Source organism: Archocentrus centrarchus, chromosome 9 (assembly GCF_007364275.1).
Source record: "Archocentrus centrarchus isolate MPI-CPG fArcCen1 chromosome 9, fArcCen1, whole genome shotgun sequence".
Taxonomy (NCBI): Eukaryota; Metazoa; Chordata; class Actinopteri; order Cichliformes; family Cichlidae; genus Archocentrus; species Archocentrus centrarchus.
The window spans coordinates 6563812-6588636 of record NC_044354.1 but is presented as its reverse complement, the minus strand read 5'-3'; the positions used below and the strand labels follow the sequence as shown (position 1 = coordinate 6588636).

At 40.4% G+C, this 24825-nt stretch overlaps 2 protein-coding genes across 3 annotated transcripts; both read left to right on the top strand.

Annotated features, from left to right (window-relative positions):
- The first annotated feature begins 2955 nt into the window (after window positions 1–2955).
- rassf2b (Ras association domain family member 2b) lies at window positions 2956–20674 on the top strand. The gene is made up of 11 exons (XM_030738499.1): window positions 2956–3147; window positions 8545–8694; window positions 10843–10916; window positions 12862–12937; window positions 13221–13372; window positions 16101–16210; window positions 16950–17092; window positions 17315–17468; window positions 18398–18519; window positions 18692–18789; window positions 19014–20674. Exons 3-11 carry the CDS (start codon window positions 10864–10866, stop codon window positions 19081–19083), a joined length of 978 nt encoding a protein of 325 aa, XP_030594359.1. The 5' UTR covers window positions 2956–3147; window positions 8545–8694; window positions 10843–10863; the 3' UTR covers window positions 19084–20674.
- A 295-nt stretch (window positions 20675–20969) lies between these two features.
- Window positions 20970–24593, top strand: sprn2 (shadow of prion protein 2). Of its 2 annotated transcripts, XM_030738150.1 has the most exons (3): window positions 20993–21122; window positions 22796–22933; window positions 23445–24593. In XM_030738150.1, exon 3 carries the CDS (start codon window positions 23446–23448, stop codon window positions 23953–23955), a length of 510 nt encoding a protein of 169 aa, XP_030594010.1. In that variant the 5' UTR covers window positions 20993–21122; window positions 22796–22933; window position 23445; the 3' UTR covers window positions 23956–24593. The 2 variants fall into 2 exon arrangements, with proteins under 2 accessions (XP_030594009.1, XP_030594010.1); XM_030738149.1 differs by lacking the exon at window positions 22796–22933 and having other exon boundaries at window positions 20970–21122.
- Window positions 24594–24825: the final 232 nt, after the last annotated feature.

Here is a 24825-nt window from a genome sequence, read left to right as displayed (position 1 = left end):
TGGGCGAGACCATTTGCCGAAGGTCGAACTGAGCATCAGAATGGGGAAGAAGGTGATTAAAGTGACTGTGAACATGTCATTGTTGTTGGTTCCAGATGGGCTGGTCAGAGTGTTTCAGAAACTGCCAGTTTACTGGGATTTTCCCACACAACATCTGGGGTTTGGGGACTCTACAGAGTGTGACAGTTCTTTGGGCAAAAATGACTTGCTGATGTCAGAGGAGACTGGTTTGAGCTGATAGGAGGGTAAGAGTAAATAAAGTAGCCATTCATTAAAACCAAGGTATGCACAAGAGCATCTTTGAAAGCACCACATGCCAAACCTCAAAGTGGCTGGGCTACATCGGGTGCACCTATCAGCTAAGAACAGGAAACAGAGGTGAAGATTTGCACAGACTCACCAAAAAATGGACAAGAGATTGGAAAAATGTTGCCTGGTCTGAGTCTCAATTTCTGTGGTGATGTTCAGATGGTGGGGTCAGGATTTGGCGTAAACAACATGAAAGCATGAATCTATGCTGCCTTGTATCAATGGTTCAGGCTGGCGGTGTAATGGTGTGGGGAACACTTTGAGCCCTTTAGTACCAGCTTAGTATCATTTAAATCCCACAGCCTACCTGAGCGGTGTTGCTGACTATGTTCATCCCTTTATGACCACAGTGTACCCATCTTCTGATGGCTGCTTCCAGCAGGATAACACACAATGTTACAAAGCTCAAATCATGTCGAACTGGTTTCTTGAACATGACGAGTTCACTACTCAAATAGCCTCCAGTCACCAGATCTCAGTCCAGTCCATTGGGGTGTGGTGGAATGGGAGATGCGCATCATGCAACAAATTGCTGCAACTCTGGCGTTATGTCAGCATGGACCAAAATCTGAGGAGTGTTTCCAGCACCTTGTCTCTTAAGTGTAAAGATAATGGGTTCAGTAAATCTTCATGTACTACTTAGGCCCAAAGATGCACATTATCAGTTTCTTCTTTCACACGTGAAACTGTCACAAAGCACAGCCTACAGTACTTTTTGGATTACAAATCTGCAAATGCTGCAGAGTCCATGATTGCATATTTGGCACTTGGTTTGTAGTAGATGAACTGCTGATGCACAGCATCAGCTAGTACAGCAAGAGCCTGCAGATGGGTCCTACTTTTAGCAACCCCCCCCCCCCCCCCCCCCCCCCCCCCCGAAAGAGAGACCACACATGTCAAAATCTAGTTTTAAGTAATATGATCCTGAACACAATGCAAATAGTGAATGGATGCTGTTAGGGACCCTTTACTCAGTTGCCAGTAATGTCTTTAGCTGCAGTGTCTGTAGACCCCAAATGTCCCATGAGCTACAAAGCTTTCTGCCTCAAACACATGAAGTATCTATGCAACAAAAAATTGTTTATTTAGTGCTTTTCATTGAAAAGTATATCAATATAGTGATCTTAAGAAAATGTTCTCAAATTGCTTGAGTTATCCACACTGTCTAAAAAAAAAAAATATATATATATATATATATATATATATATATATATATATATATATATATATATATATAAAAATAAAATCCTCTAATGGGCCCTGTGCTTGCTGCCCAACACTGTGGATCTCAACTAGCATTTGCCATAAAATACCAGCATTGGCAGGTCCGCCACTGGCACCTTGTGTGGCTGTAGCTCAGGAGGTAGAGCAGGTCACCCACTGATCAGAGGGTTGGCGGTTTGATTCCTGGCTACTCCAGGCTTCAGAGTATCCTTGGGCAAGATAAACCCCAAGTTGCTCTGTGAAACACAAGTGTGAATGTTAGATAATAAAAACACTTAGCTTAGTTAATCATAGAAGTGCTTCTGTGAATGGGGTAAATGTAAACATGTTGTATGAGTGCTCATACAGAGTAGAAAAGTGCTATTGTGTGTTTCATAGATGAGAGCAGGTTCACCCTAGCACATGTGACAGATGTGAAAGGGTCTGGAGAACGTTAAGCTACCTGTACCATCATTTAGCACGTGATGGTCTGGGGAGGCATATCCATGGAGGGATGCATAGACCTCTACAAGCTAGGCAACAGCACCCTGACTGCTTTAGGCATCAGGATAAAATCCTTGCACCCACTGTCAGATCCTAAGCTGGTGCACAACAATGCCCAGCTTCATGTTGCGAGAGTATGCAGGCAGTTCCTGGAGAATAAAGGAACTGATACCACTGACTGGCCCCCATGCTCGCCTGACCTAAATCCAATAGAACACTTCTGGGACATTATGTTTTGATCCATCTCAGGTTGCACCTCAGACTATCCAGGAGCTCAGTGATGACCATTTTCATCAAATGATGTGGCATCCTTACACTCCTAACACATTACCCAGTCAATATCAGCATGACCCGACCCCCCCCCCCCCCCCCCCCCCCCCCCCCTACACACACACACACACACAGACACTGAGTTCTGATGTGTTTTCAAAATGTTCCTTTAATTTTTTTGAGCAGTGTACATTGTCAGAGGTAAATCAAAATTTCGAGGTATTATCTAAATTTTGCACATTTCAACTTACTGAGTCAAACTTCTGAGTAATTTCAAATGTTGAGATACCCAACTCAAAATTTTGACATGCACTACCAATAAAATAAATTTAATAAAAAAAAAAAAACAAGGGAACTTAATTTTTTTTACATTTATTTTATTTTGGCAGAACTGATCTTCTATAAAAACCTGAATTTTAAGCGCTGAACTAACATGAAGTTGCACATGCGTGGACAGAGTTTGACATGGGACGTTGTACTTTTATTCTCGTGCGGCGCTTCCAGTAAATCCGGGTTTCTGCTGAATAATGTGCGTGCCTTCTGCTCTGCCATTGTTGTCCACCTCTCATTGATCTCCGCACGCAGCGCGAACAAAGACACGTCAGCCTCGCCCTCTGATTGGCTCCCTGCCGGGGCCCCGCGACGCTGCTGTGCCGCGAGCTCCGCCACAACAGATGGACCTCTCGTGCTCTCCTCCTCCTCCTCCTACCAGCTCCTGGATGCACGGCTGCACGCGCCCCGCTGATTGTTTCCAAAGGCAGGAGAACGAGCGAGTTGTCCAAGGAGTTCTAACCGTTAACGGTCAGTTCAGCAGAAACGACCGGAAGAGGGGAGAAGACGACTGAGGAGATCCGCGTTAAGGTGAGCCCTGAGAAGACTTCCAAAAGTCGGCACGAAGCAGACGGAGGGATCGGTGTAGGCTGATCATGATGATGTGTCTGAGGGGTAGATTTGGCGATACGGGCTGGGTGTAGTTGGATAGCGTGGTTGTCTGTGCAAAAATGAAGACTTAAAGTATTTCGACAGAATCAAATGCAGCACATTTTGCACATTATTTAAAAGAAAATGCGCAGACTAACACACGGACTAAAAACCTCGAATATGAAGCATTTTTGGGCTCGCATCACATCGCCTAACATGATGTCCTCACCTAAATCTTTAATAGGAAATGATAGAAATACCCTACTGGCACTCTATCAGAGTGTGTGCATAAATATGTGTTCGTAAAATGGGTTACATAACGAGAAAATAAGCACACAAGGCCGGATAGGCAGAGACTGTGCCAAAAAAGTGAATATTAATGCACACTCACTTGCCAGTATATTGTAAACTGCAGTTTAATACAGTAAACCTGCAACAAATCAACCAGCCAGGGTGATTTCTAGTGTTTTGTGGCGGTTTGGGTTCAACTTTGGGGTAATTTTGAAGATTATCAAGAAGTAGTTTAACAGCAGTGATCCTTAAAATGATCAGAAAGTTAGATCAGTGTCCCTAAATAACAATGTAAACATAATAATTAGGTTTGTTTTCACAAATATTGCACAAGATTTAGTTTTGGTATCTGGACCCGATGAATATCCAGTCAACTTGACATTTTCCTTACTGATTTGTCAGATATTCTCTAATCTAATCAAAAAATGCTCTTTTCAATTTTAAAACTTTTTTTTTTAATCTTACCAGTCAAAAATCCAATAATAAACCGTTAATCTATCCTTCATGAAGTCTAAGAAAATGTTTTGCCAATGAGTGCCATTTTTTGACAGCTGTATCATCACAGTTAGGAAGGCTTAGGCTGTTATGGTTCATGCAATGGTCATTTATGAGAACTATGACTTAAACAAAGCCCAAGTCCTCATCAAAACAATACGTGACAGAGCTCAGAAAATAATAAAACTTAACCACTGAACTACAAACTTTTATCTGAAATTTTTGACTTAATGACTTGAACTTTCAATTTATTTTCTCAACTTAATAATTTTCTCAGACATTTGAGTTATCAAGTTAAAGGATAAGTGGAAAAAGATGGATGGTAAATATTTTTATTTTATTTTATTTTTTTAGTAGTGAAAACAAGCTTCCATACAAACAGACTTAAGTTGAAACAGGAAACTATTTCAGAGTTTTTTTTACAGTTTCCATAGAGCATCCCATCTTTGTTGTACCAGTCTCCCTCTACACTCCTGCTTTAATATATACAAATATAATGCTGCATACACCATGGTTCAGGAATTGGGGCATTCACGCAGGAAGTGACTTTCAGCAGCGTGGCGATCAGAGACTGTAGAAAGTTGGTGACATTCAGTGACTTCAGGTGATGACAGGTGAAAGCACTGACAACCCATGCTGGTCCTGCCTCGAGTTAAGTCCATCCACGTGATTTGCTTGTTGCACATCGCTCTGTGGTTGGTCCATTCCAGCCTTATGTAGCCTTAGGTAACCAGGTAGTGTGTTTACCATCCCCTCATTTGTCAATCGAAACACTGTCCTTCACTCTCAGCGGTGGTCACTCTGTCTGCTCTTCTGGAAGTTGAGAAAAGTTTAACTCTGTACCTGCCCACTTTGTGTTGCCAGAGGTCATTTCACCTGCTGTTGCTTGAATCAATCGCTGAATGCCACTGACGTTGTATCGTCTCTGGTTGCCACATTACTGCTAGTTGCTTCCTTCGTAGACACTGTATTAAACTTTTCCTGAGTCTGAGAAGGCTGATTTAAGCAACTACCAATGCAAGGGAAGAATTGGTCTTTTCATCATGATCAATAAGGGGCTATGACAGGTGATAGCATATGAAAAGCGTCTTTGATAAGAGGTTCTTCTTTTAGCCATCATTTCTTCTGTTTCAAAACAATTGTTGTATATACTGTAGTCTGATATAGTCATTCACTGATGTGACAGAAGAGGACGCTAGGGATAGGAGGCAGATGATCCTCTGTGGTGAAGGAGAAGGCCAATGGCTGTGAAGTGGGAAAACAACAATGGAGTGAATGATCAAAAAATGGATAAAACATCCAGGGTACCAGTGCTTGTTTAGTTATTGCCTAATCTTATTTTTTTTTAAAACACCTCCAAATTGTTCATTTTTATTTCAGTATAAAGATGTTTAAGTACACATTTACGTGTGATGGGCCATGAGTTATGTCTTTGTTACTAAGAACACTATAAACCTGAAAAAATTCAGTCTGTTGTGTTGGCTAGGGTGTAAAACAGATTTAGTTGCAGTTTTAAACAGAACTTGAATGTGTTTTTCAGCTCTGGAAACTTTATTTGATCACCTGTACTTAAGAAGTTATGAGGGCTCAAAGTGCTGAAAATTAAGGCAAATTAAAAAGCACATAATTTATGCCCACTCCTGTGTACTTTGAGGGCTTTTAACCTGCAAAATATTCATAGTATGAAGGTTATGCTTTGCATGGCTTCATTTTTGCCCAAAAATAAGCTGACTCTGAGGGGGTGAGTTGGGAATTTCTTCCAGATTTGGCTGATTTTATGTGAAACAACCCAGCAGTAGATAAACTTCGGCTCTCCCATCCAGCGAGGGGGAAGAATAACTCTGTCTTTATCTGCAGGATCTGGGAGCCATATTTGGATTCAAGTCATGCTTTGCAGCGTTTTTGACAACCCAACTAAGCCTAACAAGGAGCAGGAGAAACAAACACACACATACACACACTATTTTTGGCTCAGTGTTGTGATCTAGTTTCTGGAGCTCAGATGTTTTTGGTGTTGCTATGACAATAGTGACAATAGTAAGGCAGAGCAGCGGTAACGTGGAGGCTGAAGGCAGGGGAGGAGGACAGGAGCTATTCATTGACCGTTTCAGCCAAAGACATTGACGGAGGAGGTTCAGAGGCAGCGGGGCAAAAGGGCAGAAAACAAAAAACCGAGGGGATCAGGAAGTTGTGCTCATGCGTTTTAATAGTATGTTAGATGGCTTCTAGTCTTTCAGAAGGATTCATGAAGCAGAGAAAAAAGGTGAACAGAAAGAGGCAGAGAGGGAAGAATTTCCTGATTGGAAAAATTGGAAACCAGTTTAACTGAGTTACTGTGGTACAAAACGACTGAGCCGATGGATGAGACATAAATGTATATAGAAAGAGCGGGGAGGGTGGAGGCTGAGGTTGTAATGAGACACAGGGGATTTCAGGCAGTCGATGAGCTCTACATTTGGACTCAGAAGAGCTCTCCGATCTGAAACAGGACCGGGTCAGCCGTGGGTCAGTCTGGCTGCATTTATATGCTGCTGTTGGCTCTGCTACTGCAGCCTGAGTGTCCTACAGAGCATCTCTACTAACACAAGGTCTTTTGTTATAACAGACAAAAGTTATCAATGGTATACAGATATTTCAGTTAAACATAAGGGTAAGTTGGACTTTAATCCTAAGAAACACAACTGCATCAAAATCTGGACTCTGAATATGTTGTGGGCTGCTATTGTAGAGCTGCTTGTACTGCCAAAAATAATGTGACTACTCTGCATTGGGTTGTTTACAGTTATTGCTACATTAGCTTTGCATTCTTGTTACTGTAACGTGTTTTGATACATTTATGAAGTTACAGAACTAAAATAATGGGAACTGTTCACTTTTTAAACAATTTTTATGACCAGACTAAGAACATTTGTGAAGTTGAGGGAAAAAGATATCTGATAAACATGCCTAGGCCTACTTTGAAGATGCTGTGCTGGCCACTTTGAGTCCTACCTCTTATTTGCACAAATGAAAGAAATTAAAAGTAGCCCAACTCAATAACAAATAAAAAATATAGCGGTCTGATAGCTTTAAAATAATAAATGTGAAGTCCAGCTGCAGATCTGTTTTTGCATCAGGTTAGCCACCACTACTGAAATTCAGCAAAATTAAAAGAATAAGGTGCCAGGTGATAAACATAGGCTATGACTCACATATTAAGTGATAGGAAAAAAAATTTAAAAATTCTGTGTCTAGATTTCACCTTTTACAGTTAGAGTGTAGAGAATTGCTTAATGTGAAATGTTTAAAAAAATAAACGTTCATATTAGAGGTCGTGAAAGTGGATGGGTTTAAATACCTGGGGTCAACCATCCAAAAGCAACAGAAAGTGTACAAGAGAGGTGAAGAAGAGCATGCAGGCAGGGTGGAGTAGGTGGAGATGAGAGTCAGAAAGGTGATTTGTGACAGAAAGGTAGCAAGAGTGAAAGAAGAGTGTGTAGTGAGACTTGCTATGATGTATGGTTTGGAGATGTGATGCTGACAAAAAAGACAGGAAGCTGAGCTGGAGGTGGCAGAGATGAAGATGGTGCCTCCCAACGAGTGATTATTGATAATGAGATACTCATTAGGAATAAGTATATCAGAGGGACAGCTCAGGTTGAGCGGTTTGGAGACAAAATTAGAGAGGCAAGGCTGACATGGTTTAGACTTGTGAAGGGATAGTGGATATATTGGACACAGGGTGCTGAATATGGAGGTACCGGGCAGGAGGAAAAGCAGAAGATCAAAGAGAAGGTTCAGAGGGTTGGAATTACAGAGGAGGATGCTAGGGATAGGGTGATCATCAACATTGCTCTAAAATAACCTTGAAAAGAACAAAACAGATGTCTTGCCATAAGCAAACAGTGCGGTTCACATTTTTGATGTTTCTCTCCCAGCAGCATTGAAGGTGAAATGTCTGAGTTGATCTTTATCTTTGGAGCCTGAAGTCACATGAAGGAAGGATCAGCTTTGTTATCAGATGGCAGTTTATTTGGCCTGAAGTTTACACTGATCTCAGATGATTACGACATAATTTTTGGTTTGTCAGCCGCCCACATGTCTGTCTCAGACCACTGACTTTGACCATGATGCTAAAGGCTAATGTCTTCCATTGTGTAGGTCAGTGCTTAGCTTTTGAGCTCTTGACAGGGCTAATAGAGGTGATGAAATATTGATAGCCCCTGGCGTGGGGCTGATTGGCGTTTTAATATTTAATTTGTCCACATTAACTGAGGCTTTTTATTTCAGAGATTGACAGCCTCTGCTTAATTTATCAGCGCTGCGTGCTGAAGCCGCTATTGTTTACACTAAACTGTCCAAGTATTTGTCTGATCTCAGAGTTTAGGGTTTGATAACGTGCTCGTGTGTGTAAACGGATAATTCATTTGTGCTGCTTGAACTAAGGAAGTTTTGAGCTGTGTCAAGGCCGCTGTCAACTTCCTGTGTGACTGACTGAGTAAAGGAGGAAGTGATTTAACGGAAGGGGAGCACTTCCTTTTAATGCCCCTGCTTTTCCCTGTCTGTTCGCAGTTGCACTCAGAAGAAAAGACCCTCTGGGATCATTGACACCTGCTAATACCTAAGGATACGCACAGAGACTGCCTGCCTACAAGCTTTGGCTGCTTCTCCTCACAGACAGCTCCTTCTCTGGTGACTCAACATCTCATAGTCTTCACCACGGTAAGATCACTTGTATGTAACACATATTTAGATACATTTACACAGCAGCTGCTCTTTTAATATTTAATATTTTGTTGGTTGTCGTGTTCCAGAGACACTGGCTGTGATATATGAGAGTAATTTGAAGAGAGACCCTTCAACTGATGGGCAGAATGTCCAAAATGGTTGTGTTTGTGTGTTTAGGCCTGTTTACAGTAAATGGTGTGTATTTAATGCCACTGTTGCTGATAAATCTTTCATCTGCTGCTCTAAGCAGCTGTGAGGCAAAGAATAGAAAACACAGATAACTGCAGACTTTTTGGGAGCACACTGTGATTCAGGCTGCAGACCATCTCAGTTCAGCCCCAGATGCCCTAAAAGGAAAGTGAAAGGAGGCACACACATGCTTTCTTAAATACAATAATGAATCATACTAATCTATATTTTTTTACAAAAAATAACGGAGTAATAATCAGCTGTGTCTACAGCAAATTTCTCACCCCGTAGATAGATTCAGACTTCACTGCCTCGTATTACAGCTGGTAGTTTCTGTTCTGCTCTGTGGGCCTGAGTGAGCTTGGCCACATGAACCAGTTCCCTGCCTGCTGTAGGTTTGGTTAGAGAAGCCCTCCAGCTCACAGAGGGTCTCCACAGCACTACTCTCTGAGGCTCTGCAGACAGCTGCAGAAAAATGAGAGAAAAATGAGACAGGAAGGGCTGTAAAACAAACAGCAGAGGAACAGTAGCGGTCCTGATTCAGTAGGGCATCACTGTGCAGTGCATGCATCACTGTTTCACAGTGTGGTCTTAAAGATTACTTCAATCTAACACCGTGTAGGTGTCTTAAGGAGTGAGGACTAAGTGGAGCTAGGTGTAAGAGTCGGATGATAGCTGAAACTGCAGATTATTGCGAGGTGATCGTGAATGTCCGTAATAAATTTTATGGCAACCTATCCGGCAGTTGTGGAGACATTTAAAGTACATATCTGAGCCTCAAAGAGGTTATCATTTACACGGATTCATCCTCTCTAGAAAGTGTGCAGAGACAAAAACAAATGTCATTTCACTTTAGTAATGACTTCTTGAGATGTGACACACAGCAGGGCTGTTCCTGCTTATAGAGGAAAATCCCCAAGAGTGTAAGAAAAATGTTTTTAACACTTTGAGATATGTGTCATCATCGGTGATGACCCCATGCAATCAGATTATTGATTTTGTTTTTTTAATATATATATCAAGGTCAAGGGACAAAAAATATGACTGACATGTTTCTATTTAAATTTGTCCCAAAAAAAAGTCATTTTTGCTTGTTCTCTAAACAGTGAGTTATGGTAGGTTACCAAGAGAGTTTTTTTTTTCTTTTAAAGAAGTTTTTCAAAGCATAGTTTCTGTCAATAAGCTTGTCCAGTAACCATTATTAAATTCCTCTTTGGAGACTTATTTTTGCAATACCAAGAGGTCATCCCTGATTTAATCCTCAATTGCATACTTGTTTTTGTCTTTATGTTCTGAAAATCAAATCTGCATTTATTATTATTCATATATCTGGAAAAGAAAGAACGCATGCCATATAACAGATGGAGACGTATAATGCGTTTTGCCAGTAGCATGCTCAGAGATTAATGTTTAGGCAGCTGAAATAATTTGTGGCAGCAGGTGGTCCATGTGTCCTGCACCTGTCCGTCTTCATCCGGAGGTTTCTAGCCTGCCAAACTCACACAAACGCACTCGGTCACTTAGCAAAGAGCGAAGGAACACTCTGCAGGGTGGTGGCAGAGTGCCACTTAAAACAGCTGCATGTGCAAATGTGCAGTGTTTGTTTATGTGAAAGAGAAGGAGGAGAATTAAAGGGCTGACAGGAAAGAGAAAATACTTTGTAAGACAGAGGAGAGAGTGAGGGGAGCAGCTGCTCCCTTCGATCACATAGTAGATGTTCTGATTTAGTCGAGAGACACAGTGGTGGTGGTTTAACTATTTCAGAGGGAAGAAGTTGCCAGGAATGCAGATAACGTCTTGTTATTGTTTACGGTCTGCAACTCTGCCTGCTCCTCCTCCTTCCTGCAGTCACTCTGTCACTTTGTGTCTGTGCTCGCTGCTAGTCATGAGCAGTCATGAGACTGAATCAGATGGACAAAAATTAACTCTCTGTGTGGATTCTTTGTCTCTCAGCTCCTCTCATGCTCACTGAGAATGGATGATATACAGGACGGGGTTCAGATCGGAGAGAACAAGTTCATCAGCAAGTAAGTCTTCATTCCTGCACTGTTTCTCACCTAAAGAGACAAATACAAAAGCTTTTATGATCATATGTAAGAGATTATAAGCCCAACATTGTTTTAAAACAACACAATGTGAAACAGGGATCTTGGTGGTTTTAAAGGTTTCAGCCTGTTAACTCTTTACAGACATCATTGGCTGAGATACAGGCACTCATCTGTGATAAAGGGTAACCCTAACACCTAACCTTTAGGCACAAAATGTGTGCTTTTTGGCTTTTATGTTCTCCAAAGTCTTAGCAATCAATAAATATCATATCCCAAGGGTGTTTTTATTTTTCTCCAAAACATAAGGTTGTGGTTACTCAGCTCAGAAACAGTCACTTGCATTGTGAAACTCCTTTTGAGAGTTCCAGTGAAAAGTGTGGAACCAAATGCAGGTTCAGCACTTTGAATCAGCTCCAGATCTTTTATCGGCATTTTCAGTTGCCTGAAACTGGGGGACTGTGTTTAAAAATGGGTGTAATTTCTAAAGGATTTATGCAGTACTTTGAATTAAAGCTGAAAGTCTGCACCTCAATCATATCTTGATTGTTGTGGTGTACAGAGGCAAAACTGCAAAACCTGTCATTGTCCAAATACTTATGGACTTGAGCGTAAGCATACAATACACGATAACCTCCCAAGATGGCTGAATAATAAACAGTAGTGCGCAGATCAGTTTACCGGTCCATCACAGGGCGAACACGGAGACAGGAAGTCACACACTCCCATCTACTCAAAACCAAAACCTCTCAGTAGAAAGTCAGCTCAACTTTTTATGCAGCCAAAAGATAAAGTCAGTTTTTAATGTGTCTTTATTAGGCTGATGAGGAAACATCAAGTGAAATCGAAACTCAGCAATACCAAGAACACAAACCAAATTCTGCTCTTCAGGCAGTTTTATCTTACTAAAACAAACTGCTACACACACTTTCATTCATCCTCTATCCATTCATTAAAAAAGAAATGAGAACTAATGAAACAAAGGATAAGATTTTAGAATTGCAGATTATTCTTTATTTCTTTGACCTACTTTTAATCCTGAACTCATCCTAAAGCTGGTTAATAGCAGGAAAGAACTGCGGTGGAGCAGTGGCAATCAAGTAATGTTAATTGAGAATTAACCTCAAGAAGCAGAAGATTAAAATAATCAGTGTAATAATAACAACACACTGATTTAAGTTTTAGGTGGGCCACATAATACTGTCAGATTTCGAAATGTGCCACTGCAATCATAAGTTTGGGAACAGCTGGCCTAGAAAATTAGTACTCTGTCCGTTTACATGGACCATCATGGAACATATAATTAAAGTTTCCGTCCGCAACTGCATAAGGTGCACAATAACACTAATCCAACACTGGAGACTGGCCTATCTTTCTTTAGAACATTACTTGGTTACAGCAGGCAAAACATGGAAAAACAACAAAAATATTCAGTCAGCTTTCCTCACAGACTTCCTTAATGTTTCATAATGTCAACAGCAATACTACAGGGGCTGAAGTATCATGACATTGCCAGATCACAACCTGCAACTCAGAAAATAATAACTTCACAAAAGCATCGGAGAATTACTGCTTATAATAGCTTTTTGTTTTTGTGAGCCTAAGACAAAATTTTTTTTGGTTTTTTTTTTTGGTTTTTTTTTTTTTGGTTTTTGATCATCTCTAAGCTTAGAAAATAGCAGCAGCACCAGATATTTTGACAATGCAGTGACCTGTGTCTGGTGATATTAACACCAGTTGTTGGGTTTCAGATATATTTGCATCACAACATCAGAAATATTAAACAATAAAAAATACCAGATGTACATGCACTACAGGATTACAGCTGCAGGCACTACTCTGTAAAGAGTCAGCAGTTAGGTGGGCTGAAATCAGTGGGATCCTCCTTTAAACTTCATTTCAGTGATTTCACTTCTTTTGTCTTCAGGGCAACGGTCCTCTCACATCTCAAAACTTACAACCTCTATTATGAAGGGCAGAATCTGCAGCTGAGGCACAGAGAAGTGAGTAATTACGTGTGTGTGTGTGTGTGTGTGTGTGTGTGTGTGTGTGTGTGTGTGTGTGTGTGTGTGTGTGTGTGTGTGTGTGTGGTGTTATTTCATTGTTTTAATTTTAGCAGAAGAACCTGAACATCTCCAGGATTCATCCCTGTTTTCACTTTTGCTCTCAGTCCTTTAATATATTCTACCCACTACACCCTCTATCCCTGAGAAACTGTCCTGTGTGTGTATTTACTATATATGTGTGTGTATGTGTACATTGATCAGAGCTCATGTCACCCAACAGGAAGAGGGGGAGCTGATTGTTGAGGGCTTACTGAATATCTTTTGGGGCCTGCGGCGACCAATCAGGCTACAGATGCAGGATGACCACGAGCGAATCCGGCCGCCCCCCTCATCCACATCCTGGCACTCGGGTTGCAATCTGGACAGTCAAGGGTAAGAGCTCCAGGCAGATCCAGTTACACCCAAGTGACCGGAAATGGTAATACAGAGAAGGTCAGTGAGGGCAGATATGGATTTTATCTATTTTGTCTAATGAGATACAAGGAGGTATTTAATGTTTTAATGAGCGTCATTAAGTTTAGAGATTTAAATCCACACAAATATAGTTTAATTCCTTAGCAGTTGGCAGCTGTCCAAAGGCAAAAGTGAACCTTTTAAGCCCCACCTCTGGTGTAATTTTGGATCTTGCCCCAAGCTATTACAGATCAATCTGTGTCAATAGGCTCTAAGCCCCATTTACAGCTCTGTAATCCCATTAATCAAATTAAGCTATTCTTGTTCAGAGGATGGCAGACCTCGCAGGCTGGCTTTTGGATGTTAACAGGAAATCAACAACCAAAAAAAGCTCACAAGTAGCCAGATTTCTGGAGAATCATCTGAAATCTGCTTAAATATGAAGGGGAACATTGTCACACCTCATAAACAAAAGAACAGCAGCGTTTGTTTAGTACGAGGTTAAAAACTGCAGCTACCACAGGAACACTAATATTAAGGCTCACCTCTCTGTTAGTGACTGTGATGATGGATCAAAGCTGTTTTCTTACAGTGTTATTGTTATTGCTTGCACATTTTGTTTTAAAAACAATTAAGATCTGACTTGGTAACGTGAGGCAGTTTAGGAGTTCATGTGATTCTGTATCGGCTCAGTGTTCGTTGATCTACAGCCAAATTAGTTTCCATTCCAATGTATCACATATTGCGCAAGTAAAACTTTTGACAGCAAAGCTTTATAGGCCAACAGGTCACATGTTCCCATTATACACTATATTGCCAAAAGTATTTGCTCGTCTGCCTTCACACATATGTGAACTTGAGTGACATCCCATTCTTAATCTATAGGATTTTGCAGGATTTTGCTGTTATAACAGCTTCAACTCTTTTGGGAAGGCTTTCCACAAGGTTTAGGAGTGTTTATGGGAATTTTTGATTCTTCCAGAGAAGGCCTGGATGAGAAGGCCTGGCTCACAGTCTCTGCTCTATTTTATCCCAAAGGTGTGCTCTCAGGTTGAGGTCAGGACTCTGTGCAGGCCAGTCAAGTTCTTCCACACCAAACTCACTCATCCATGTCTTCATGGACCTGCTTTGTGCACTGGTGTGCAGTCATGTTGGAACAGGAAGGGGCCATCCCCAAACTGTTCCCACAAAGTTGGGAGCATGAAATTGTCCAAAATGTCTTGGTATGCTGAAGCATTAAGAGTTCCTTTCATTGGAACTAAGGGGCCGAGCCCAACTCCTGAAAATCAACCCCACACTATAATCCCTTCTCCACCAAACTTTATACTTGGCACAATGCAGTCAGACAGGTACCGTTCTCCTGGCAACCACCAAACCCAGACTTGTCCATTGGACTGCCAGACGAAGAAGAATGATTCATCACTCCAGAGAACATGTCTCCACTGCTCTAGACCACTGCATCTGATGCTCTGCATTGCACTTGGTGATGTAAGGCTTGGATGCAGCTGCTCAGCCCTGGAAACCCATTATATAAAGCTCTCTCTGCACTGTTCTCGAGTTAATCTCAAGGCTACATGAAGTTTGGAGATCTGTAGTGATTGACTCTGCAGAATGTTGGTGACCTTGTTCTGCCATTTTATGTGGCCTACCTCTTCGTAGCTGAGTTGCTGTCATTTCCAAACACTTCCACTTTGTTATAATACCACTAACAGCTGACTGTGGAATATTTAGTAGCGAGGAAATTTCACGATTGGACTTGTTGCACAGGTGGCATCCTATCACAGTATCAGACTGGAATTCACTGAGCTCCTGAGAGCGACCCATTCTCTCACAAAGAAGCAGTCTGCATGCCTAGGTGCTTGGTTTATACACCTGTGGCCATAAAAGTGATTGGAGCACTTGAATTCAATCATTTGGATGTGTGAGCAAATACTCTTGGCATCTTTCTTCACAAATAGTATATCCACCCATTTTCTTAACCACTTGTTCAGTTTGGTTTTATGGGAGGGGGCTGGAGCCTATCCCAGCTGTCATCAGGCAAGAGGCAGGGTACAATCCGGACAGGTCACCAACCTGTTGCAGGGCTTCACAAATACATACCAAATTTAAAAAAGAAAATTGCTCAACATCATCTTGATATTCACAAGAGAATATCAAAAACTAATCCAGGTCTCCTGGACTAAATTCATACATGGTGTGGAGGGAGTTTTCATTCTTGGCAGTGAAATTCAGGCTTAATGCTCTTAATCTTAATGGTTACACTGTTTCCTTTATCTGTGAAAGATATTTTAAAATGTCTTAATGAAATTAATTATGGTTTTCAACCATTTTAACCACCAGATCTTTATGCCTTAGCCTGGTTTAGAAGAGATTGCCTGGAACTGCTAATGCCTCTGGAAGCTCCCAGCACTGAGATCAGAATCAGGATAATCATTTTTGAGAAATCAGGGCCATTATCCACGTCATATCAATGGGTGAATTTTTGTTTTTCAAAAAGGGAAAAAAATTGCAGACATATATGGACAAATTCATCATGGAACACTTTTACAATCATAGGGGTGTTAGGGTTTGTCTCTTGAAGGTGCAGCACGTGTAGCGGCAGTTTTTTTTTAATCTGAAAAACATTTTTAGCTGTATGTTTACAGTTTTGACAGCTTGCAGTTCGCCTCCTTCAGCCCTGTAACTGTACTCTCTTTCCATTTTAAAGCACTCCCACCACCACAGATGGTCAGCAGCAGAGCTCACCCACAGTGGAAGTGACGCCACCTGATGGCCAACCAGAGGACAACGGTGTGACTGAAGAGCAGACAGAAGAAGGTGATTTTGATTTTTTTTTTTCCAGCTGTATCCACATGGTTATATATAAAACCAACAAAGTATCAGTAAAATATTAACCCAAAGATGTAAATAAAAACAAAAAAAGATTGTGGTGCAAGTTTGTGTATATGTATGAGAAAGTTAAAAGAGATACACACACATAACTTTGAAAACGTAGAATAATTCAGATTGTTACAAAAGCCATGGCAGTGCTTTAACTTTTACATATATTTTGAAGTCTAGAGGAAAACCTTTTTATAATGTTAATCTTATCTTTTTCTTATGTTTGTCTTTATTTGAATGTGTTTCATTGCACTTGTTTCAATTTTTGTAAAAGAGAGATGCTCTTCCAGAGATATGCTCTGGGTGTCATTTACTAAAAATATTTTGTTTTAAAAAAAAAGTTGGATCACATTAAGATTAAACAAATTTAGTTCTAAACACACAGATCGAGTCTCTAAGTGGCTCTCAGCTGCTTTACCATCATAAATTTCTCATGAACAGGGACTTTAAGGTCTTTTTTTTTTAAGTTTTAGCATAAAAAAAAAAAAAAATTAAAATGAAAAATGCAGAATGTGTTTACAGTTCAGTATAAGTCATATTTATTATTTACTACAGTGACCTATTTCTAAAAACATGGTTTTCTTTAAGTATTTTGCGATCTTGGTTTAAAATGAACATGTTAACAACACTGAATAATAACCGATAATTTACGGCGGCTGGATTGTTGATTTGACAGAGGACAATGAGAGCTCCTCTCAGCTCCTCAGGACAAAGAGCGACGCCGGCGTCTTGAGACGGGGCCAGCGACGGTCACCGAGCGACCAGAGGAAAATCCGACGTCATCGATTCTCAATCAACGGACACTTCTACAACCACAAAGTAAAGCTTTTAAAACCTTTAGAAATAACATTAAAACTCACTAGGTTAAGAAACTTTGTTCTCCTTGTAATGTAAATTTGTGTTAAAAACTTCCATAAAATAGGCAAATATTTTTGCTTCACCTGCTAATTATGTAGGAAAAGTTAACTGCACAATGCAGTGGCTATCTACTAATAACACCAAATATTTACACAACTTTATTTTGTTTGCTTTTTTCCTCAGACAGCAGTGTTTACTCCTTCTTATGGTTCAGTGACTAATGTTCGGATCAACAGCTGCATGACCACGCCGCAGGTGCTGCGAGTTCTCCTAAACAAGTTCAAAATTGAAAACAGCCCTGAGGATTTTGCGCTGTACCTGGTCCATGCAAGTGGAGGTGGGTGTGACATCTTCTCATTCCAGGATGTAAAAGGAGGTTAAACACAGGTGCAGTAATTTTACTTTCAGCCACAGCACTTTATCTACCCTTCCTGGGGCTCGCTGGTTTCAGTTCATTTCAGTACACTCGAGTAGAGTAGAAAAGTCTGTAAATACCAGTTCATCCGTGCAAAACTAGAAACCCGCATGGCTGATTCGTGGTAATGAAGTACGTCTGCTTTGGTTTTAATCATTCCTGGTGTTGCATTCAAGTTTGAACTGAAGCCGTAGCACAGAGCTTCTCCATAAAGCTGCCACAGAACATAATGGGTTTTTTTTTTTTTTTTAGAAGCTGTGATATTTGGAAACTCAACAGTGTTGTCATTATTCCTTTTCTGTTCACGCTCACTGGGTTTTCTGAGCTGGAGGGAACGCATCCCAGTCAGTAAACAAACAACAATTAGCTGAGGAGTAGCTGAAAAGTAATGACGCTTCCGAAATGATGATGTTTGAGATGGCAGATTATGAGTGTTCGTGCTCTTCACGTCCAGCTGATGTGTTATCTCCACCCTGAAAGTCAGCGCTGAATTGTTTAAGAAATTATGACTATGTGAGATGACCCTGCCCACCATGGGGCGAAACGCAGGGTACACCCTGGACAGGTTGCCGGTCTGTCACATGGCTGACAGAGAGAGAGACAACCGTTCACATTCACACCTCTGGATAATTTAGACTCTCCAATTAACCTAACCCCACTAACTGCATGGAGGAAACATGGAGGGGAGAACATGCAAACTCCACGCAAAGTTCCCAGCCAAGGTGGACCCAGATCCTTTTTGCTGTGAGGCAACAGTGCTAACCGCTGTGCCACTATGACAACACTACAACACCATTAACACTCTGTTATAGTTGTTAATCCACCGCTCTGTGTATTTGCTGGTGTTTCAGAGCGAGTGAAACTGAAGCGGAGTGATTATCCTCTGTTGCTGAGAGTAATCCAGGGCCCGTGTGAGCAGGTCTGCAAAGTTTTCCTCATGGAAGAAGACCTCGGAGAAGAAGTCACATATGATGTAAATCATCATTTTCCTTTTTTATAGTTATAAATGAACATGTATTCTTTTTCTCTGACTTTTCCCTTGTAAAATAGTAAAATATTTGCCCTTATGTATCCAATATCCTTTTATTTTTAGTTTGCATCAATCTTTTGAGCTTTGTCCTTAAAATTCTTTTTGCTTCCACCAGGTGGCGCAGTATATCAAGTTTGAGATGCCCGTCCTCCAGAGTTTCATCACCAAGCTAAAGGAAGAGGAGGACAGAGAGGTGCAGAAACTCAGGAGAAGGTAGAAGAAGTCCACTCTGTAATGTCTTAGCAGATGAGCTCAGCATGTTTATTAACCTTTATGAGCTGGAATAAATGAGTAAAACTGGAGCCTTACAAGCTGTTTTTATACCTTGTTTTTAGCCCACTGCCTGCCCCCATTTTAGTGTGGATGTGTGTGTATTTTTCTAGCTTCTATAAACAAGACTCCTCAGATTTGGTCTTCCTCTGTTTTCATACTTGCAGGTACAACTATCTTCGGAATATAATCGAGAAGCAGCTCCGTTGTCTTCCAGAGGGGGCAAAGTGTATGTGATCTGGTCATGGTGGGGACTCCCTCCCCCACACCAAATTGTTACCACAGCTGCCAAGCCGCGACCAAGAGAATGACCAAGAATCAGCCGACAAGAGCAACATGTACGTGTTTCACTGACTGTCCTGCTTCTCTGAAGTCCTGCCTCTGAACAACCCACCATCAGTCAACGCACAGACAAAACTTTAACATGCTAAATCGTGCACATGTTGAGTGTGACCATCTCTGTGATACTGACGGTCGTGACAGCTCGCACTCTTTCTTTTTTTTTTTTTTTCTCACTCTGCTTTTCTTTACCCCAAACGGAGCACACAGACAAACGTCTAGTATGTTTTTAAACCTTTTTTTTTTTCAGTGCATTAGCCTGCAGAATGAGCCTAAAAACGTCCTGTCTTCTGCTTTCTCTGCAGAACGTATTCAAAATCAGTTTAAAGCACAAACATCATCTTATTATAGTGTCTATTTTAAAGGTTTCTCCAAGCACAAAACACACAAAAGTTGGTGGCATATTTTGAAGCTGATGTAAAAATTTAAAGCCAAGTTGTTGTTTTTTTTTTGTTTGTTTGTTTGTTTTTTTTTTTGTTTGGATGTGAAATCTGCAAGTCCACAAGCAAAAGATCATAACCCCCAAAAACTGATGCCACTCACTTCCCGTTTGAGAATTTAAGTCTGAAGATTCACTGCAGGGATTATTGAACGTCAGTCTGTTAGTGGCAGCCTTTGCTTCCTGTTCTGCTCCAGGCACACAGACCATGTTTATCATATTATGATGCACTTACACAGTGTTTGGCATTTGGCAGCAGCGGGTAAGCCTGCAAAGGGATGGAGAACAGCCAGCCTGGAAATGTGGAGTGGTCTCAAGGTGACAAAAACAATTAACCCGATGGATTTGAAGGAAATGAAGGAGTATGGAGGCGTATTTCCTGCACGGCACATAAAGCCTCCACAACGGGAATTTGTTTTTCAAACTTTGTGTTTTTGTAAGATTTAAACAAATGATGACCAGCTGGTGCTGGTAGGTAGATTATTCTTACCGGTCCAGTCTTTGTCCTGCTCACTGCAGATTCATATTTACTATATGAACGTGAGATCTGGTGAAGCTCTAGCCAAACTCAGCATGAAATCCGATCCTAAAATTCTCCCAAAATACCAGACTGCTCCTTGGAATAATGTGACTGTTTGAGCCACTTATTGTTTCTACATGAATTACTGCCTCAGTCTGAAAGTTTACCTGACATTAACCCGATTGCACAAAAATGACAAAACACAATAGTCCCACAAGACTGTGAATTTTCTGGAAAATGTTTTAAATGTATGAATGAGCATTTCAAAGCAGTATCATTTCCCTCCACGTGTACAGCACTTTGTCTCATTTCGCCTGCGCGCACACAGCCCATCGGTTCAGTATTTCTGACACACAGTGGACGATACCCCGAAGGTTGTGTGAGAGCATGCGTGTTGTATTTTTAGTGACTCCTAAGACTTGCCTGCTTTTGTATTGTCTTTTACAAAGTAATGAAGAAATTTTAGCCTTTAAAGTGTTAACTCATGCCACTACTTTGTGGACATTTTCGTACAATGATTATTTAATAAAAAAAAGTTGTCTTGGGAAAATTAATTTGTAATCTTCGACTGTTTTTGTTACATAAAAACTGCATTAGATAACGATGCTTAATTTATTAACGCTGCTGTGACAGATAGTTGCAGAAGCTTCGGGAGCGCTCGCCGACTGTTCTGGTTTGTTTACTCAGCAGAGAGTTAAATAATTCAGACAAAATTAGAAACACAAATGTAAGCCTGTACTCAGGTATTTATGTGTGATGTCAGCATCAGCAGCTTACTGCACAGTCAGCCAATGAGGTTGTGTGATCCACGCCACCTGATTGAGATTGTCTGACAGATAATAGGCTGGCCTGGAAACATAGTTTCCCACAGTCTGTCTGAGGAGTCCGAGCTGTCAACACAACTTTTGGTTTCAGCTTCCAGAAGAGGAGCGTCATCTAAACTGCTGCCACAGCGGAAAATAAAAAAACACTTAACAGGTGAGAATTTGAAAAGCATACTTCTTTTTCTTTCATATTAATGTGATATTTATATTAGCAAGTATGGCGATTCTTCTATTTAGCTCAGTGAGTTAAAACTTTTTTCTTATTTCTGTTTTTTCATGTATATTTGTGCAGATCAGAGTTTCTGTCTCTGTCTCTAGAAAGTGTAGCTGTAATCTGAGTCACTGGATTATTCTCAAACTGACCCAGTGTAATTATAGCTCGTAAGAGGACAGATTAGAGAGTGTACACTTTGTTGTCAGAGCTAATGATGTGATCATACAGTCAGTGGTAGAAGATGTATTTAATTACAATTCAAAAATGTGAGTAGATCATTATATATTTTCACTTAACGCAAAATAAAACGGGAAATAAAATTTTTTTTTTTGGTTAACTATGAGAATAAAAGCATTTTAAATGTTATTTAGCAGATGATCTCTCAAGGTTCTTTCATGATTAAGTTTAAAATTTAGTCCAAGTAAAGTTCCTAAAATGCTAAAATGTAAAATTGTTTTATAAAATTTCGTCTCCATAAATTCCTCGACCAGCAGTCGTCGTGCAGACTGGAGTAACAACCCGGCAGGTCACATTGAGAATTTCAGGGGATGAGAGGGGCAGATTAAACTGTGCAAAGGGTTGGATTTAAAGTTTCACAAAGCAGACGTCATGATTCAATAATACCAATCCTCATTAGTGGTATTATTGATACTCTTAATATGTGAGGGATATTTCAGTGATGCAGTCGGTTAAGGTGGAACCACTTAAAGTGTTTTTGAATACTGGAGTGTATTTCTTAAAACATAATTCCCAAAATGATATGTTCTATTTAAAGCTTCACCCAGAGGAGATGTAATTAAACTAAATAATAATAATAATAATAATAATAATAATAATAATAAAGGAAATGTAAAAGTACAATATTTCCTTTTAAAATGTAGTAGAGTACATTTATAATGTAGCTTTAAAAAAAAACACTGAAATGCACAGATCTGAGTGAATGTAGACGCTGCTACGGGAGTTTGTAAATTCACAACGTGGAAACAATCGTCATCAATACTTTGTTAGCAGTAATTATAACACAAGCTAAATTCATTACTTAGAATCCCTGTAATAGTTATATCTATATAGGTGTAGTTTTGTGTTTTGCTTGTTTTTTGAGTTTATATAATGTTAGATATTTTATATCAGTAATAATGTAGCTATATCACACAGCCTACACCTAAACCTCATTTATTGTACGCACATGTTTACGTTATAAACTTCAATATGTTATATACTATATGTGTGTACTTATACGATAAATGATATACATGTTTACTTTAAAATCTCTTCTGTATATATATTTTTATAGCTTGTGTCATCTCAGTTTTTTTTAATTCAAATTGTTTATCTGGCTTGTTTACGTCTCAGCCTGTCCATAAATTGGGATTAGGTCAGAAAGAGTCAGATTTCAAAATTAAGATAATATTAATTTAATCCTAACAAAAACTAGTTAACCCACAGATTTAGAAACAGAGCCCATCTACCAGATCCTAACTGAGCTACATTAGAAAATATGAGTCTGATCTGGTCCCATGTCAGCTGCAGCACTAGTGCTACAGTGCTTGTGTAAGATTTATTTCTCAAAGCTGGATTAAAAGCAGTGATCTGTGCTGTTCCTAATTTATCAGGCCCGCACTAATACCACGCAACAGGACTAAAGCTGCACTGAGAACATCTCTGCAGCCTGTTTGTGTTTGTGTGAGGCCTCTGTGCCTGCAAGAACCTGTGGAGGAACACACATCTGCTTACATAAGTGCAGTTTTCAGGTATTTCCATTTTATATAAAATCTACTTTTAAAAGTGTGTTAATAGTTTTAACAACTCACTGGTAAATTTATATAATCATGCAGTTAATTACTAATTTATTTAGTGTGTATATTATTTAAAGAATGGCAGTCTAAAACAGCAACAAAAATGCAGTTTTTCTCTTTATCATCATCATAATAATAATACACTTTAACTCCACTATTGAAGGTGTCATATAAATAAAGTGCTTTGACAGGGAGAACCAGACTACTATGAGGATAAACTTCAGACACCAAACAAAGCGACACAACACAGATACAAAGACAGAAAATAATAAGAAATACACACCAGTGAATTCCTAAACGCGGCCAACATAAAACAAGACCACTGAAAGACTGGAACCAGACAATAAAGACGTGACGTGCAACAGAATTTGAAACAAATCTATAAAAATGTGTTTTAATAAGATTTAAAGGCTCTTACTGATGGTTTATTAACCAAATCAGTCCTTCCATAATCTTATTTTGACAGGATGAAAATCATGTTAGGCCTGCAGAAACTTCCCACAGTGGCCCTCTGTGTTCTTCTCCTGGCCACGCTGCTACCCAGCTCTGAGGCCCGCCGTGGTCGTGGCGGTGGTGGCTTTAGCCGAGGAGGAGGAGGAGGCTACAGCCGGGGGTGGGGCGGTCAGGCCTACAGACCACCACCTGTCCAGAGCAGTGGCCCCAGTGCTGGGAAAGTAGCCGGAGCTGCTGCTGCAGGAGCAATAGGAGGGGCCGTGCTTGGATCTGCCTTGAGTCGTCCCGGTTATGGGTATGGATACGGTGGCTATGGAGGCTATGGAGGTTATGGTGGCTATGGAGGTTATGGCTACCCACGGTATGGAGGCGGCTATGGCCCCCGCCCCGGCTATGAGCCAGAGGGCTCTGGAGATATGGAGTACTACACCGGAGCATCCAGTGGCCCCATCTATAACAGCATCATCGTTGTCATTGGCTCCCTAATGTCCTTGCTCATGGGCCACTGGGTGGCTTTCATGTAGAGCTGGAGATGGAGCCGAGAGCCTACAAACCCCCACATCCAAAAATAATCCATCCTACAGCAAAGAGGACATTTTTAAAGTTATAATTCACCTGAAATTTGAGTTTTCAGAAAAAATAAAAACCTGTTGCCAATTTGTGGACACATCAGTGACCCTCTGTGAGGGCAGGAAGAGGAATTTGACATATTAATGTGACACCAATCTGAGGTGCACCGCTGAACATGAAAACATACTTTGATAAATGTTTATTAAAGTCATGAAATGTAATCTGATTTAATACATTTGATGCAATATCTCCACTGTGTCCCACTTTCAGCTTCCTTTAATGTGGCCACTGTTTTTTTTACATTTAATGATGGCAGTGATGGTGATGAGTCTGCAGTCTGTAAAGATGGACCAGGGATTAATTAGATCCATAATCAAGTTGAGTCTACCTCAGGAGACCATGTCAGGATTAGAGGTTAATGCCATTTTCTAATTATGTACTTTTGTCTGCATATTAGAAAGTTTATATTTTTAAGTATTGCTTGCTTGGACATATTTACATAATGAAACTAAATGTTTTATGCCAATTTGTAGTTCTTCAAAGTTCTTGTGTTTAATATTGTTATGAAAGTAAAATAAATGTGACAAACCTTTGTGCTGAAATTTATTCTCCACATTAACCACATTATTTTTGTATTGATTCCCTTGCTCCACATTACAGGGGTGGCCAACTCCAGGCCTCGAGGGCCGGTGTCCTGCAGGTTTTAGATGTGTCCCTGATCCAACACACCTGAATCAAATGGCTGAATTACCTCCTCAGTATGCAGTCAAGTTCTCCAAAGTCCTGCTAATGACTTCTGTATGTGATTCAGGTATGTTGGATCA